The following is a 19,351-nucleotide window of genomic DNA, read 5'->3' on the forward strand; positions in this document are numbered from 1 at the left end:
AAATTATTTTAATTTTACCAGTAATTCTAGAATAGTAGAAATCTACCCCTATGAGAATATCAATTTTGTCACTTTGTCTACAACAGTCTGCTAATTGTAAATTTTGTAAAACATTATTTGCCTTAGCAGAGTCCAAATCTGGAGGGGAGATAGCAGTACTGGATATATTTTCGGTTCAAGAAGCTCAATATATATATTAAGTTTGGGATCGCTAACATTTTCTAGTTTTGCTTTAATAACATTAAAGGTTTTTTTTTTTTTTTCTAATGCAGTTTTATCTCCAAATGAATAAACAGAAAATGATTCTTTTCTAACAATCGGAAGCTCCATTTTACTAGATACATCTTTAGTTATGAAAGATCTCATTGAGCCATTATTTTGAATCAATGTAGAAGCAGTTTTTAATAATATTTTATTAGATCTATTTTCATCAGAAATATATGACGAAACAGCGGAAATAATGCTCGTATCCGATGTTTTCTTTTCAAGTTTATCATTATCTTTTTTCTGATGGAATGAATAACAAATGGCTTTCGGGTGTTTATTATAGCAGAAGGCACAGTTTATTTTTTTGTTTGCAATTTTTAATTTGATGCTTTTGATTCAAACGTAAGAAACATCTGCCTTGCTTTTCAAAATCTCTTTTTATCTTTTCCACACTTATAATTTTGCAATCTGGGGACTTATAACTTTTGTTCCCGCAGAACTGACGCAAGTAATAATTCAACTGTAGATAGCTTGCTTGTTATGGTGGGAGAATGTTTAGATTTGAAGAGTAGTGACTTTTCTAATCATGAATATTTCTCTCTAGAGTTATAATTAACAGAAGCCATGCATTCTCTACTGAATACTTCGTTCCTCAAAAAGTCTAATAGACTTTTTAAATCCCAATTTTCGTCTATTTTTAATTAAGGTTTCTTACCTGTACTTCAGTGTGATCAAAATGTTTTCTTAATCCGTTTACATCATTTGGATTTCTAACAGGTCAAATACTTAAGAGTTGTTCTAAATGCATATTAATTAAGATGTTCGTTTGCCCAAATCTGGAATGTAACAGTTCAAGAGGCGCTTCATAATTATTTTCAATAAGAGCGAAACCAGAAATAGATTTGGCGGCTGAGCCAAGTTCAAATAAATTAATTTTTCTATTTTTGATAAATTCGGATTTTTATCAATCGCATTTTCGAACTGACCGATAAATTCTGACCAGTCCGAAGGATCACCATAAAATTTAGTGATGGTTAATTTTGGAAGACGAGTGAATTTGTTATTTTCACTTTTGGATTCTGTAACCGTTTCATTAGAAATTTCCCTACTTGCATAATCCAAATTTTCGAGCTTATTCAATTCCTTTAACTTTTTCTTTCCTCTAAATTGCCACAGTTGAATTTTTTCTTCATATCCCAAAACAGATGTGATTCCAAGTTCAAATTCATCCGCTTCGACTTTTAATTCTCATTCTATTTGAGAGTCTAAATCACTCAAGGTTTTTGATTTTTTGTTTAACTGGTATAAAATTTCTTCTAAGACATTTACATTTATACTGCTATCATCTTTACTCTATTCAGTTTCGATTTTCTTTAATACCTTGGACACTGCGGTTCTCGATACTTTTCGTTTCGATTTCAGTTTAACAATAAGATCTTCCATTATACCAAAAATAGAAAATACAGGCTTACCTTGGCAGTCTTTGGGCTTCAAAGTGCTAATCCAGAATTAAAAAACAAAAATTTTTAAACTGGCCAAAGGTCCATGGCACCGATGCACCATGTCACGAAAGGGGTTTTATTCTAAGACGAAACTTCTACCATTTCTAAAAATCTATGTTTCTGTATGAAGAACATTATATCTGTGATTGATCTATATTCGACAAGGTTAAGTTAAATATTTATTTACAATATGTACAGTTAATTAATCACTGTACGGAAAATTCTACAAATCGAAGGATATGGCTTAATGTGCCATTCCCATCTAACTTTTACTTCAGGTGAGAGTGCTACTCTCACGCTGTATGACATCATATTTCTCTACATTGGGGACATGCTACTTCTAGTAACGTTCTGAGAAGTGCTTTCTTTCTTTCTTTTTTAAATTATTCATTTAAGGAACTTTAGAACCAGATAAAAAGAAATTGTTCAAAGTATCTTTGAATGCACCAAATGTCAATCTTAAATTCGTCAGAAATTTAAAAGAAAATTTAACAAATAATAATGACTGTCATATATTAGATATTGGGTCATGTGGTTTGCAGGTCATTCATGGTGCCTTTAAAGCTGGGCATAGAACTACTGACTGGAATCCGAGTACGTTATTTGAAAACGTGCATTAAGTATTTAAAGATTGGCCTGCTTCAACGAGCAGATTTTATTACCATAACTTACTTTACGACTTTTTGAAAATTGGGGGAATTAAGATGGTGTGAAAACATACCTGTTGCTGAGAGAGCTACTGATATTTTTCCTCATTGGAAAAAAATATATAGAATTATCCGAACTGCCAAATACTGTACGAGTTGAAAGACTGAGAGAAGCCGTTAAAGATGAGCTTTTTTTGACAAAAATTTCTTTTTATTTCTGTTAAAATAATTTCTGACAGCTTGATCTTCTTTTTTGATACACAACTATCTATAACATGTTACACAAGCTTCTTTCAGAATTTGTCTACTGCAAGGAGCCAAAAACTCCTGGAAAATTGATAAAATCAGATATTCTGGATCGACCCATTCATAATAATGTTGCAGATGTAAATGTGGGTATTGGCTGATTGTGCGGGTTTAGCTGAATGTAGAGTGTCTGAACTAAAGATGAGAGAATTCAGTGCAGAACCCTTTTGGTTAAGCTTGCATCAAAAATAGTTAAGGAAGCCCATTTAAGTATAGCGTGGTCAAAGACATTTCTTCATTAGATCCTAAGCTCATTACATTTAATTAATTTTTATGTGAGAATAGTATGGAGCGGTTACTGCATGTTCTGTATGAAAGTGAATGGATAAATTCTGCAGCTGCAGGTAGATCAAAATCAATTTAAAGAATTGGTCTCATTGCATTCTATGGGTTTGTGGATTTAGAGTAATACATAATAACACTTGATGAAGAAACAAAACACAATTTATTCATGAGTGTTTAACAGGAGAGTTCCAAAGACATGTGTACAATCATCGAAAAACAATGATATAAACACGCTGAAACAATTGGTAACACAGCTTTCAGACTATCAGGCTATAACGGTGAAGACAGCATCACAGCAAAACACTAAAAGCAGCTCCCACTTCGGTTGATTGCTCTCAGAACATAACACACTCAAGATATTCTTCACGTTACACTGCTGCTCTGTGTGCAGGAAGGGTTTATATAGCTTTTGGCCTGCCTTTGAGAACATTCTGGGCCAAACCGGTAAGAATTCTAATGTTCTCACTCTGTCTATAGCATAGCTCCAATTTTGTAATGAAATGGGCATGCCAAATCAGGCAAGCCTGAATCCACTTTGCGGGGAAGCTATCTTACCGCAGCTGAGCACTTCTCAACAATGTTCAGACGTAAGAGTGTTTAAAACACTTTTATAAATTATGCTGCTGTACAGTTTGATCTTTTTTATAGAGGCTTGACTGATAATGCAGATCTTGAAGTGTTTTAAAACTAATTCTAATTTTATCAATGAGAATGCCATGGTAGAAAGAGTGTCTTGGTTAATAATGATATGTTATATTTAATTTGTATTATATGCTTATATTAAAAGTTTTCATCAAATGTCTGTTAACATCATCTTTCTTATTTAAAAAAAAATTATTTATAATAAGTTTTATAATTATTTATAATACTTAGTTTCCGAATAATAAAATTTATTCGGAAACTAAGTACCGTTTTGAAAAAAAAAAAAAAAAAAATAGTAAAACATTTTTTTCGAATCCAATTTTATTTTTACATGAAAATACATGTCTTAAACTATTTTTCAACATAGTTTCCACCAATGATCAAACACTTGTCATAGCGGGTGACCAGTTTTTGTATACCATCGTCAAAGAAACTTCCCGTCAGTTTCGATAACCACGACTCTATAGCATTTTTCATGTCATTGTCAGATCCAAAGCGCTTGCCACCAAGCTCGCGCTTCATGTGCAGGAACAAGTGATAGTCATACGGTGCCAAGTACGGGCTGTACGGCAGGTGATCGAACTGCTTCCAATGAAACTGTCGAATTAACGATTGAGTGCCACCAGCAGTATGGGGCCGAGCATTGTCATGGAACAACACAATTCCTTTACTGAGCATTCCTCTTCGTTTGTTCTGAATGGCACGCCTTAGTTTTGTTAAAGTCTCACAATATCGTGCCGCATTAATGGTTTCACCTCTGGGAAGAAATTCAGTAAGCAAAATTCCTTTCCTATCCCAGAAGACAGTGCACATGATTTTTTGTGATGACATTGTCACTTTGAACTTTTGTTTTTTTCGGAGAATGAGTGTGTCTGCTCTCCATCGATTGTTGCTTCGATTCTGGTGTGAAATGACACACCCAAGTTTCATCACCTGTCACAATTTTGGTTTAAAAAGTTTTCTCCCTCATCACTGTACCGTGTGAGAAATGTCAGGGCACTACCAAGTCGCTTTGTTTTGTGAACATCAGTGAGCATTTTTGGAACCCATCGGGAACACAGTTTGTGATAATTCAAGCGGTCAGACACAATTTCGAACAAAACAGTACGTGAAATTTGTGGAAATGCCTCTGAAAGAGTTGTCATTGTGAAGCGTCTGTTCTCATGAATTGCTTCATCAACTTTCCTTACCAAATCATAGGTGACAACAGAAGGCCGACCACTCCGAGCCTCGGCATGGACATTTGTTCGACCTGCATTAAACATTCTTACCCACTTTCTCACCATTCCATCACTTATCGTGTATTCACCATAAACTTCTGTCACTTGACGATAAATTTCGGCCAGTTTAACATTCTTCGCGTTCAAAAATTTAATCATGGCACGAATCTCACAGTCAGCGGGAGAACTAATTGTCTTAAACATTTTGAATATGCACCGCAAACTGAAAACACAACATAGAGCAACCAAAATGGCGACAATTGAAAGTCAGTGAACAAGAAAGGCTAGTGTGCATGCGCGGGACGCCTACCACAGCACTGCGACGGCGCTAGAATGAAACGGTACTTAGTTTCCGAATACACTACGTATATGTATTTTATCTTTCAGAATTTAGCAACTGTTGTAATATTAGAGCTGACTGTTTGGCAGTTATGTATTATTTAATAGGATATATTAGAACTGCTTTCCCATTGCCATTTTGTAAACAGTTAACTTCCATTCCAGAATTTATTTTTAGTACTTTTCAAAACAATAAAGCTGTCATTCATGACAGTTTTATAACGATTAATGGTGGGAAAAAATTCAGTGTTTAAAACTTTATATGTAACATTGAAAAATTGATGAATTTCATTTCTGATTTCATTTATTACTTAGATGAAATGAATTGTATTTAATTTTTATTTTTAAATCTGTGTTTTTATGCATATAAAATTACGAGGATCAGTCAAAAAAATTATTTGCACTGCTTAAGAAAACAAAACAGGATAGAAATTTTACAATAACTTTATCTTAAAGTTCCATTCAAAATCTGCTTTTCAATGTAATTAACTCCATTATTTAAGCATTTGTCAAGGTGTAGTACAAGTTTTTTGATGCCTTTTGCAAAGAAATCCTGTCCAATGCCTGATAACCATTATTGGGTTGCAATTTTCACCTCGTATCCAAGTGGTATCGTCGCTTTGAAAGTTCTGTTTTCATGGTTTTGGGCTATAAGAAGGGTGATCCAACACTTCCCACCTAAACCTTTTCAGAAGGTCACACATTTGTTTTGCTGCATGCAGTCTTGCATAGTCATGCAGAAGCCCAATGCCTTTCAACAGTTTACTAGGCCATTGATTTTCAAGTGATATAGTGGCAATCATTTTAATTTTTCATAATAAGATGCATTAATTATGACACTCTTTGGCCATGAACCCAGACTGATTCCTCCTTTCATCAGACTATTCGAAATCAAACTTCTAGTCTTCAAACACCAGACGATGTTATTTTTACTACTCAAGAAATTCGGCAAGTCTTACGCCAACTCCCTAATAAGCGCGCACCGGGTCCAGATGGTGTTGATTATCGTATTGTCAAATTGATTATTAGCACCAATCTCAGTCTCTTCCAAAGCCTGTTTAATAAGCTATTCAATAGTGGAACTTTTCCTCAATGTTTTAAAATTGGCCAGGTGATCTTATTTTTAAAGAAACACCGTGATCCAGCCCGTGCCGATTCTTATCGCCCTATTTGTTTGTTGTCAGCTTTTGGCAAAACTTTTGAAAAACTTCTTATGGGACGATTGAGATTTCATTTGCACTCAACAAATTATCTGTGTCCTTTTCAATACGGTTTTCGCACCAAAAGATCAACACTGCACGCTTTAAAGGAAGTTCAAGATACCATCCTGCGCAATAAGTTCTCCGGCCACCACACAGCGTTTATCTCAGTGGATTTAAAGAGCGCCTTCGATACGTTGTGGTGGCCGGCAGTTCTATATGCATTAAGAGATGCAAATTGCCCCCGCAATTTATATAATACTCTTGCACATTATCTGTCCGATCGACATTTGATCATTTCCTATAATGGAGGCCTGGTACATAGATGTCAGACTCGAGGGTGCCCGCAAGGTTCATGTGCGAGCCCCTTTCTCTGGAATGTGACATACAATCTTATCCTTAAGCAGCCATGGCCTGAACATACAACTGTGGTTACTTATGCCGATGATACCGCATTCATAGTGCGAGGTAGGACTCGTGATCAACTTCAAGCAAACTCACAGGAGACCTGTTCTTTGTTTCAGACTAGATGTGAAGATTTTAAATTGCAAATCTCTGAAGAGAAATCGCAAATTCTGATCATTCCTAAGAAGGGTGGTTCTATGACTCATCAGCCGAGAATAACCATAAATGGCAAGCGTCTTCGTATTAAACGTGAACTTAAATACCTTGGAATTATTTTCGACGACAAACTCAGTTGGATTCCCCATGTGTTAGATCTCAAGAAGCGTACTGCTGTGATTGCTCAACGCCTTAAACTTACGAAGGGAATCCTCTGGGGCTTAAATCCACATCTTCTTAAAGTTTTATATGCAACAGTAACTGAAAAGATTGTTTCATATGGTGCTGCAATTTGGGCAGCACCAATGCAAGGACGCAAAGTCCGACATTTAAATAGTATACAGAGACCATTTCTCTTAAATATCACTCGTGCCTTCTGCACATCACCAACTAACGCCCTCGCAGTTGCAGCTGGAGTCTTGCCTTTACCTATTGCGGTTGAAAAGGACGCAGCTTATCAGTTGATTAGACAACTTGGCTGCTCAGTTCAGTTTGGAGATCACTCTTTCTCCTCCCATGATTATGAAGCAGCAATAAACAGAGAAGATCAACACCCCTCCCTCTATGGTACGGGAGTTAAAGTTAATCTCAAACCGAGTCATCAAGTTTCTCATGCTGATCTGGTCTTTTATACTGATGGCTCTAAATTGGAAGATCAGGTTGGCTGTGCATATATAGCCATACTGCAAGATCAGACAACTCTTCACCAGTGGAAATGCCATCTGTCTTCTTTTAACAGCGTCTTCCAGAGTGAGGCTATTGCTATTCGACAAGCAATACAAACAATCATTAATCATCGATATTCACATTCCTATGTTCTTACTGATAGTCTCTCCACATTGTATGCCATTTTAAATCCTCTGCATTCATCCCCCATTATTGTGGACATTCAAACTAGCTTGTCTCAACATAAAAATCTACACATTTGTTTAGAATGGACAAAAGCTCATGTGGGGAACTACGGTAATGAAACTGTCGATAGGCTTGCTAAAGAAGCAGCACAGAATCACGAGATAACACAGACCTTGACGGTTTCACGCCCAGTATCTAATCTAAAGCGTCACTTACTTCTCACAGCCATCTCCTTGTGGCAAAATGCATGGAGTTCGGAGGAAATTGGTCGCCGAGCATTTGCCCATGTCCCTAAAGTAGATTTAGACCGATTAATCATGCCACCACAGCTGATCTTCTACATTACGGGCCACGGGCCTTTTCCCTTATATTTCGAGAGACATGGACTCTCTTCCTGAGCACTCTGTAGTTGTGGACAACTGGGCAATCCAGAACACTATCTAATCGATTGTCCACTTACTACTGAATTCCATATTCCTTTTCCACCAACGGATAGGACTGCCTTTAGTCGTTTTTTGATTAAGCAACGGCATCAAGTCAAAAAGATAGTCCGTTTAATTGACAAACTGATGAATCTGGGACTTGATCTTTGTGCCTTATGATATCGACATATGATTCAACTACTTCAACTGCTTGTATATATTATAACCCATCTACTTTTATGCTCTGAAGTGTTTGTAACCATTGTAATCTATTGTAATCCATCTGTTATAAGTCACTGTGTATAGCAGCAGTCAAATATTTGTATATTCTCTCTCAGCATCTTTTTCTAAGTACAACCAGGTAATATTGTCTATAACAGCTGTCCTTGTACCTATGGTACATTTAATACCAGGTGCTGTTTAGTATCTGTATATCTTGCATTTGCCTATTTACCGACGAATAATAATGTTATCTTTTGCATATGCACATTTATTATCAAGTGCTGTTAAATATCTGTATATATTGAATTTGCATATTTATCTGTTGCATATGTATTGTCCTAATAGTCTCTTTGTTGTCCATAGCAGCTATCAATGTACTTATGGTACATTTTTTACCAGGTGCTGTTAAATATCTGAATATATTAAATCTGCATATTTACCTATGAATAATAATGTTATTGTCTTTATTTTTATCTTTTGCCCATGTATTATCAAACATATAACTGTCTGTATTCCCTCATAATGCACTATGATAATATCTACATTGAACGTATTTTGCGTTTTTCACTGTATAATAGTATATAATATCTTGGCATATCTAGTTGGGCGTATTAATGGTACATTGTTTGTCAGTTGCTGTTAAACATCGGTATACCATATACTTGCATATTTGGCTATACATTATACTGTTACTGTCTTCTTTTCATCAATTGCCCATGTAATATCATACATTTAATTCTCTGTGTAATAATAACACTGAATGTATTGGGGTCGCTAGAGATTTTCATTGTATAATATATCCAACCATTATCCATTATTTTAAGTATATCCATTGTATTTATACCAACATTGAATGTATTTTGTGTTTTTCACGGTATAATATATGTTCATAATTTGTGGCATACTTAAGTCTATATTTCATCCTTTGCAAATGTATAGTAACACATTTAACTGTCTGCATCAATTTATTTGCTGCATAAGGATCACAAGTGTCATGATAATTTTAAATGTATATATGTGTTACCAACACTGAATGTATTTTATATTTCTATTGTATAGTATTGTATAGTATCTACTGTATCGTATCGTATTATGGTATTGTTTTGTATTGTATAGTATCTTATATCAGTTGGCTTTATACAGGTTAAATATGTTAATTTTTATTCATTATAATTGTTTAATTAGCTTTTGTATTGTATTGTAGTATTGTATGGTATCTTATATAAGTTATCTTTTATGCAGGTAACTGCATCAGTTTATTTGCTGCATTAGGATCACTGGTATCATGACAATTTTAAATGTATTTTTGTGTCACCAACACTGAATGTACTTTGTATTTTCATCACTAGTGTCATGACAATTTTAAATGTATTTTTGTGTCACCAACACTGAATGTATTTTGTATTTCCATTGTATAGTATTGTATAGCATCTACTGTATCATATTATATTGTGGTATTGTATCTACTGTATCATATTGTATTGTGGTATTGTATAGTATTGTATAGTATCTTATATCAGTTGGCTTTTAGTACAGGTTAAAATATGTTAATTTTTTTTTTTTTTTTTTGTATTGTATTGTATTGTAATATTGTGTAGTATTGTATAGTATCTTATATTCGTTAACTTTTATGCAGGCTAAATATGTTATTTTTATTCCTCATAATTGTATAATTAGCCTTATTGCATGTTTTTCCCACAATACCACGTGATCAAGTGTATTGTACCGCTATTGCATTCTGTTACATTGTATTCTTTTACTTTTTATTTCTTTTGGTATATCCTCTGTGTATTGCTGTAATCATTTACATTCATTATTTCACTATGTTCTCTATTTTTATGTTATATTGTCATTAAGTCTAATTCTACTGTCTATATTTATTCATTTTATATTATTGGGCTGCCCAACATCAGACTGTACTTTAGCTTATGTATATTCTATATTTGTGTGTATTACACCTTTGTAAAATTTTTGCTTATTGTCCAAACTCGCCCTTTTTGGCCCTGCATGCTTTTGTTATTTTATTTAATAAATGTGGGGCCTGGGCGGTTGTTGGGACTGTCTTTCGTGGGCATTTGGTCTGTTGGACTGCCCCCGGGTTGAATTTGGCTCTGGGTTTGGGCGCGTGGCGTCTTGTAATTCCTCTTTAGGCTCTAGATATAGGTGGACGTGGTGCTATACCGATTAACCTTTTGGTAAAGGGACAGTGCCCACGTCCTCCGTTGCTTATCGCTTATACACCAAACCTTCCTTGTCTAAAATCAGCGTCAGCATCATCTTTCCCGCAGATAGAACAGTTCAATATTTTTTCCGAGTCGGGGAAGTGGGAATGTTCCCACTCGAGGAAGCTGTGTTTCGTTTCAGGTGAAAAGTGGTGAATCCAAGCCTTATCTCCTTTCACAGTTTTGTCCAGAAATTCATTTCCTTTCTTTTGGTAATGTTGCAGGAATTTCAACTCACTTTCAAAATGCTTCCCTTTATGTTCCTTCGTCAGTAGACGAGGCACCCATCAGCACAAATGAAATTGAGGCTCATTGGTAATAATTTTATGCACACTTCCATAAGAAATATCCAGTTAATTAAAGATTTCATCTTTTGTTATGAATCCGTTTGCAAGAATGCATTCATTCATACAAGCAGCAATTTCAGAATTGTGGCAGTTGGTCTTCCCTCGCACTGAGCGTCATCAGTATCGGTACGTCCGTTCTGAAACATGTTGCACCACTTCGATAGCTTGATGTGACATTGCATTTTCACCATAAACTTCATACAACTGCCGATAAATTTCACAGCAATTGCAGTTTCACCATAAACTTCATGCAACTGCCAATAAATTTCATAGCAGTTGCACCTTTTCGCCCACAAAAAAACGATTCGCTGCACACATTTCCAATTTGGATGCCACTTGCAGCTGTTGAGACATGTTTACAACTGATTATCAGATAAATTAAAATTGTCTCTTGAAAGCTGCTACATCACATGATACAGCTAAATGTCTGAAGTGTTGCTAGACAGTTTCATCAAAAGAGGCTTTGACAAAAATTTTTACGAAGAGGTGCAATTAACTTTTTGACTGACCTACGGAATGTTTAAGTTTTGCTTTTAACTAATTATATTTGTGCTGACATTTTATTATAAATGTATGTCAATGTCATTGACTGCAAATATTTTAGATGCATTAACAGTCACTTCTGGTATTATATACTCTTTTTATGTAATTAAAAAGGGAATTTACTTGGACTTAATTAATTTTGTGGTACAGTTGATTGCTGAAGAGAATGTTCGTTATAATGTAAATATTGTATAACAAGTTTTCTTAGTTTTGAAGAAAAAAAAATGAATTTGAAAATTACTGAGGGGAAAACTCTTATTATATTCGTAATAGTTATAATAATAATGCTTTGTGTGTTTGTAATAGCTTTTTTTAATCAAAATCTTGTAATTGCAATTTTTTATGTTTTCAAGTCATGTCATAATTAATTTGCCCTCAGCGCAGCCATGTGCACTTCATGGCTTCACTAGAATTTTCTTAAAAAACCTGTTCGAGTGGCAACCCTGTAGTATGTAGGTTAGTTATTTTTACTGTGTTTACTTGGACAAATTAAAGATTTCCTACCCTGCTCGGAGTTTTCTCATTGTAAGAAATTTACAATATGAAGTTAGACAAAGAACATAAAATTTAGATTATGTAATCATGCATTTTATATCCAGATCAAGTTATAAATAGTTGAATAAACTGAATCATGTGTTACAAAGTGAACTTAAAAGTTTTTTTTTTTTTTTTTAATGGCGTCACTGTGCAGTGTGAAAACACTGCCGAAATGCCAGGTTTGGGTTGCAAGAGTCTTCTTTCTGGTTTTTCATTTTTCGAGGTTGACAGCTATGTTACTTATAGTGTAATTTTTGTCATATTCGTGAAATATTGTTACGAAATGTACAGGCGCGGTAAGATGGCTTCCCCGCAAAGAAGTTTTAAGGTTGCCATAAAATGGCAAGGGAAGGCAGAGTTGCCACATTTGGCGAGAAATCGCCCATTTTGGAAGCAAAATCGGCGATATACCATGGACGTTTGGAGAACCTTCTGGAATGAATTCTTAACGGTTTAGCCCAGAATGTTCTCGAACACAAGCCGAAAACTATATAAACCCTGCTGTTCCACAGTCAATTAGTGTGCTTCATCGCGGGGGCGAGTCAGAGTGCCTCGTCTCAAGTGCGAGTTAGTTAGTATCAAATTGGTATCTCGTCTAGCGAGTCAATCCCTACGGAGTGGATCGAGTTGACTGCTGGGCAGCGAGTGCATCGAAAGAGTCTCGTAGTGTATCGCGGTTAGTGCATCGACGAGAGAGCGTGTTGAACTCCGGGAATGACTGAACTGAAGAGTCGGGAGCTATACTCAGGTGCTTTGCAGGAAGCTGTCTTCACCGTTGTAGCCTGAGAGTGTGAAGGCTGTGTCGCTGATTGTTACAGCGTGTTTATAGTAGATCTTCGACGACTGTAAAAAGTGACTTTGTAGCTGTCCTGATTAATATTGGTAAATAAAGTGTGTTTCGATACTTCATCAAGTGTCATCGTTATTCACTCCAAATCCACACGAACCTTGTACGAGCGTGAAGGAAGAAAATACCGTAACAATATTTTAATTAAAAGTATAAGTATTGTGTTTTGACCCACTTTCCTTCCCCCCCCCAATTGAAAAAATATTTTTGCAAATAGTATTAAAAATGTATTTGTATAGTTGGAGCATTTTATCTAGAATTGTGTTTGATAAAAAAATTAATGTTCTGTATATTTCTCTTAAAGAGAATGTTTAATACCTTGGTTCTTCTCATTTTATTTAAATTGTTGGCTGGTATTGTTTTCATTCCATTTAGATCACGGTTGGGGGGAGGATGAGCTGTTGCCAGTCTATAGGATTTTATTTATCTTGTTTATGTATGTTTTGTAGCTTTTATTATTTTAAAACATTGCTTGTCAATATAGCAAAATAAACTATTAAAAAGCAATCTGTGTTTTATTAAAGAACCAGTTTATGTTCATTGTAGGATTGCTTATTATAATGACGACTCTTCTACTGCAGCTAGTGCAAAAAATTCCCAACTGTTGAGAATATGTTAAATCTTCTTTTGAATTTAACAAACATTCTGTATTCATATAAAGCAAATTTAAAGTTAATTAAAATTTAAATTTTAAACTATGAAATTTTATATTTATTCATGTTTTTAGATACATGCAGTTAATTTGCATATGCTCTCAGAATTTAAATGATATTGTAAATTAGTTTGCAGCAATAATTAATCATTTATTTATATGCAATTAAAATTTCATAATTTAAAATTTAAATTTTAATTAACTTTAATTTGCTTTATACGAATAGAGAATGTTTTTTAAATTCAAATTTCATTCCTTGCAGCAATGGCGCAAGAGAATTATTTAAATTTAATTTAATTTAACTTTACTGTTTATTCTTTTGAACAATTAAATCATCTTTTGTTATAGTCACCACTGGTGTAAAGTGGATATAAGATGGGAGAGGCCATTATAACAAGCATTGATCTGTGGCGTAGTTAGGGTGTGGCAAGGGGGGAACATCTGTCCCCGGGCCCAGCATCCCATCCAGGTGGCATCAAATTAAAGCTACAAAATTTTTAATTAAGTTTTCCATTCTTGGCACACAGAAAGGGATGCAATTTCTTCAGTTGTCTCCGGGCGCTGGAATTCTAGCTACGCCATTGGCATCGACCATGCTTTCATAATTTACCATTTGTTTTTTCTTACTAAAAAGTTTTACTAAGACCAACCACCACTTTAAAATTTAAATGCCATTTGTTAAGCCTGCAGCAACACTGTCTTAAACACTGGTGTACGTAAAGGTAACTAGACTATCAATTTCTTCTTTGCTCACTCATTTTCCATACGTTGTAAGTCTTATTCCAAACAGTTTTTGAAAAGAAAGAAAAATATCATTTTTTGTGTAAACAAGGGCAGTTTTATATTTATTTTTCTTATTTTATTCTAACATGTTTTCATGTTGAATATTTTGTGGCAGAAATGTTTGACGTGGAAGAAAGCAAAATTGATCATTAAAATATATGTGTACCAAAATAAAATCTGATTCTGTACCAGTTATGGAGTTAGAAATATCTTTTAATAGCACAGCAGATGTTGGTAAAAGTTAGCTCTTAAATATATTATAAATTAGATGTAGTCTAATATATGTCAACTAAATACAAAGTATTTAATTGTATTATATTTATATGTATTTCAAGGAATTTGTCAAAAAGATACGTAACAAAAAGATGCATGATCATAATTTTATTTTCAGATGCAATACATGTTTTCATTGAAGAATTTTAATGCTACTATTTAATTATTGCTAGTGTACTAATTTATTTAATTTTGCCATCTTGTTTTTTGATTGTTGGAAATAATGTAATTTTTTTTTTTAATTTTAAGTATTTAATTTTTAAATTTGTAAGAATCCTAACTATACAATATGTAACATTAAACTGAGAACGATTCATAGCATTTCTGGAAATTATTTGATCTATGCTGTATTCCCTGATCTTAATGCTCGAAGGGCATCCGTCATTCAATAAAAGAGAACTTGCAAATGGCTGACTACATTTGGCAATGTAAAGATTCTTTTAATTATTAAATAATATTTTGGTAATATCAATTAAATTGTTCATGACAATAAGTGATGTATTTTTTCCACATTTTTATATCCAACAGGTGGATCTTCCGCAATTCAATAACACTATCTGAATAACATCAAATGCAATCGAATTAAATGCCATCTACTGGCTATATGTGAATGATAACATAAAATTTCTTGTACTGTATATAAATGCCCAAATCTGTTATCATACCTAATAAATATTAATTTAACATTATATGATTTTTATGACTGTTTTAAACTAAATTTTAGAAATCTATATTTAATAGGGAATTAAATTTCTTCATCTTTGAAAATTTCTAGGTTTCAAGAAGTTTATTATCTGGAATCCGATCCTGGCCAAACAGAATTTACTCCTCCAGGTGTAATTAGTTTGACTAAAGTGACCAAACCATTGCTGGGTAAGATAGCAATTTTATGTAGAAGAGAAATATATCAATATCAAATTAAAATTAATCTTTGATTGATGGAAATGTATGACAGTGCCTCATCGTACAAGTACCAACCCATTTTTCAATTTTACCATTCATTGTTCGTGAATACAAAATCCTTCTTAGTTCTGTTACAAAGTGTTAGGTGTATTGTTATTTGCATCCTTAGGGAAATCTGTTTGTATTTAAAAAAAAAAAAAAAAAAAAAAAAAAAAAAAAAAAAAAAACAGCTTTCTTGGAAGACCTGTCATCCTTCACTAGGGCTTTGATATGTAAATAAGGTTTTAGTTTGCTGTTGCAGTTAGTGGAAAAAATAAAAATCCTATTTACATAACTGTGTCTTAACATAAAATTATCACCTTTATGAGTTTTTCCCCCCAAATAAAAAATCTCATGTGTACACCACATGACTTCCTTGTACAGAATATTAAATTATACGCATTTTTTCTTGCATTTCATTTAAACTTATTGGATTGAATTAAATCTACTTCGCCGACAGCGCATAAACCACAATAGAATAAATGCATTCTTTAAAATTCACTCTAGTATTTGTTTACCACAGCGACACTCTGGCGCTAGATTCACTTAACAGTATTATATTTCGTTCATATTATAACTCATAATGCACAAAATTTATATCATTTAAAGAATAGAATTATCTAATCGCTGCCACATGTTCTATTCAAATACTATAATAAAGCTAGAACTATGTATAAAAGAAATTAAGCAAACAAAACAAAAAAGAAACAGTTTTTCACAGACGATTGAGTATTTCTCATTCAATTAATCCAGTTTTCACTTTGCGACAAAGCAAAAATACATAAAAACTCAAAATATATGTATTAAAAATTACGAAGTAAATCTGAAATGCTTATTTCCTCGAAAAAATTCCAGAAAGGATTAAGCATGATTTAAATAATAAATGAAGGTGTTATCTTTGTTGTTGCGAAGCTAAGTTTCTCTAGATTGGCAACAAATCCGATATCCTGCTGTTTCAAATGTAAACAAGAGCAATAGCCACCATCAAAAACATTATTAGGCTTAGCGGCACTTAAACAATTTTAAAATTGTTGATAATTCTAAAAATATTGCATACAGATTTACTAAAGACATAAAAACCTTAACCGGAAGATAAGAACAACATAATTCAATCATTTTTAAAGCAAAAAATGTACAATTTACAAACATATATACATATATTTAAACATATACAATTTACAAACATATTATAAACATATAAGAGTAAAGAAACTGAGATCACTGAGCCGGGTAACAGAGTGGATATATATATAAATATATTTATATATCTTTGGTGCGGCCAATTGCAACCAAAATACGAGGTGCACATCTACATGTTATAGCAGTCCTATATACAAAATTTCAACGTTCTGAGGCTACTCGTTTTTGAGTTATGCGTTTTGAGTGTTCGTACAGACGCCACGAAAAATTCTCTTCAGAATAAGTTTTAAAGCAGTTTTATAATTTTTTTGGAGAAAAGAGTGTTACGTACATACGTTCGTACAGACACCATGAAAAATTCTCTTCAGAATTAATTTTAAAGCAGTTTTATAATTTTTTTGGAGAAAACGATTCTTTTATTCTGTTCTTACGTATAGATATCACGCAAAAACATCGTTAAATTGCATTCAATAGCGATCAAAATGGATATTTTCGTTGAAATATGCTGCCTGAAACTTTTTGCTATTACAATACTTCCTTTTTACTTCGTACAAGGAAGTAAAAACTTATCTTGATAAAGATGTGGATATTCTTGTTAAAGATTCTGTCATGGTAAAATATAAGTAACTTATTTAAAGGCATAGGGCCATTCTTCCTAACCAGTTCACCATTTGCCCAGTGAAAGACTCATTCACAGGACATGCATATTCATCTGTTAGTAATGGCGGACTCTCATCATTAGGATAAAATTTGGATTGAACCATGACCTACGAGACACATTTGCCACATCATGTTTTTCCAACCCCCCCCTCGAACTAGTGAAACATGAAAATAGGTGATTGATGGGTTATTTGGTCCCACTTATCTCCTCAGCGGTGCTGCATTAGGATTACAGCGGGGCTGTACCAGCAAAGTAAAGGATGGGAGATCACTTTCTCTGAGTGAATACTCCTCAACACATCTCATTAGATCCACAACAAATTCCTTCCATTAACAAAAAAAGAGGTTTGAAGGTTTTAAATTATATCTTTTCAGTTCCTAATGATATAATCTGTATATTATTATCTGAACTGTGAATTTCATTGTAATGCTATACCTAATATGTGCATTTTATTTTATCACCTTACCTGCACAGATGGAAATATGATTTGCTTTAAATTTCATTATGTCTATGTTGTGCCGATTATGAATGACATTGTTGAACTGAAATTTTCAAAATTCATTTTTGAAAGCTTGAATTAGCTTGAATTATTAAAAATTTGACTGTTTTTTTATAAAGAATTTGACTGTTCCTGTTTAATTACATCACCACGAGCTGTAGTTGATTTTGTTAGCTTAAGAATGTGCAAGTTCTTTTTTAGGTAAGAGGTTTATTTAAAATTTTATGTGACTTTGTAAGTAATTTTAGACATGGCAGTAATTTGCTTCACATCTGACAGGAGTTTTGGACTACTTAACTTTTACCAACCTCATAGGTACACTGCCGAGAGAATGTTGAATTATACTATAAAGCACACAGAATGGGTTGTGTGAAGAAAGTAAGTCTAAGGGAGATAGTGTTAGGCTTGGTAGGGAACTTGGAAAAGGATGTTTTGAAAGTAGACGTTACATTATTGTTGAGTAGTTTAGAATCACTGAGAAATAGTAAAAGATCGGTGTTAAGTACAGCAGCTAAGGTGTTTAATCCAGTCAGATTTATTTCGCCATTTGTGGTGCAAATTAAGAGATTTAATGCGGGAAATATGGGAGGGAGGTTTGGAGTGGGATTCAGAGTTGCCAGTATAGAGTTACAGTACAAATGGATAAAGTGGTGTACTGAACTTAAGGAATTAAACGTGTTGAAAATAGAGAGGTACTACTTTGCAGAAGTTCTAAGTGAAGGTCATTCGGTTGAAGTTCATATTTTCTGTGATGCATCAGTGGTGGCATATTTTAGATATAAGAATGAGAGACAGGGTTCGTACGGTCCTTAAAAGTCCTTAAAATCCTTAGATTTTTTTGGAATCAAATTTTGGTCTTTCCTTAATTTTGGCCAGAATCGGCAGAAGGTCCTTAATTTTAATCATCTTAAATTTCTGTCTGTTTTTACGACTGCTATTTTCAATGTGAATTTCAAGGAATAGCGTAATTCTTTCCGGAATTCAGTAATGCTAATTTTCTGCTTCATAACATCTTTGTATAGAATCTAACTATTTACAAAACAGACTTGACGCGTAACGTGTTGAATGAATGCCTATAGGAATCACATTCCAAATGTAAACTACCTTCTTCTACAATAAGAATCACTGGCCCTACAATACCAGCGCTTTTAACTGCCGTGCGTGGCCTGAACGGGATTGCCTAAGAAATACGCATGGTGCTCAGCAGGTTAAAAGTCCTTAAATTTTTTGGAATCGATTCTTGGTCCTTAAAAAGTCTTTAATTTTGACCAAAATCAGCAGAAGGTCCTTAATTTTAATCATCTGAAATTTCTGTCTGTTTTTACGATTGCCATTTTGAGTGTGAATTTGTATTTTGGAGGAATATTTTTTGGCGATTCACTGACATATATGGCTATCTTTTGAATGGGTTATAATTTGTTTCTATTTCTAATATAAATGATAGGATACTTGAGTTTCTAAGCAAGAAGTGAAACATAAGCATTTCGAAATTCATTTTTTC

The 19,351-nt window shown here is 33.8% G+C and overlaps 1 protein-coding gene across 1 annotated transcript in view; it reads left to right on the forward strand.

Annotated features, from left to right (window-relative positions):
* Nucleotides 1–19,351, forward strand: part of LOC118202477 (polynucleotide 5'-hydroxyl-kinase NOL9-like) — a 131,894-nt gene that overhangs the window by 65,486 nt on the left and 47,057 nt on the right. Inside the window, exon 6 of the mRNA XM_085824039.1 lies at nt 15,384–15,481. Coding sequence (XP_085680165.1) covers nt 15,384–15,481 — 98 coding nt within the window. The remainder of the gene's footprint in view (nt 1–15,383; nt 15,482–19,351) is intronic.

Source organism: Stegodyphus dumicola, chromosome 9 (genome assembly GCF_044657685.1).
Source record: "Stegodyphus dumicola isolate Sdum_Otavi_A_Nest chromosome 9, ASM4465768v1".
NCBI classification, from domain to species: domain Eukaryota; kingdom Metazoa; phylum Arthropoda; class Arachnida; order Araneae; family Eresidae; genus Stegodyphus; species Stegodyphus dumicola.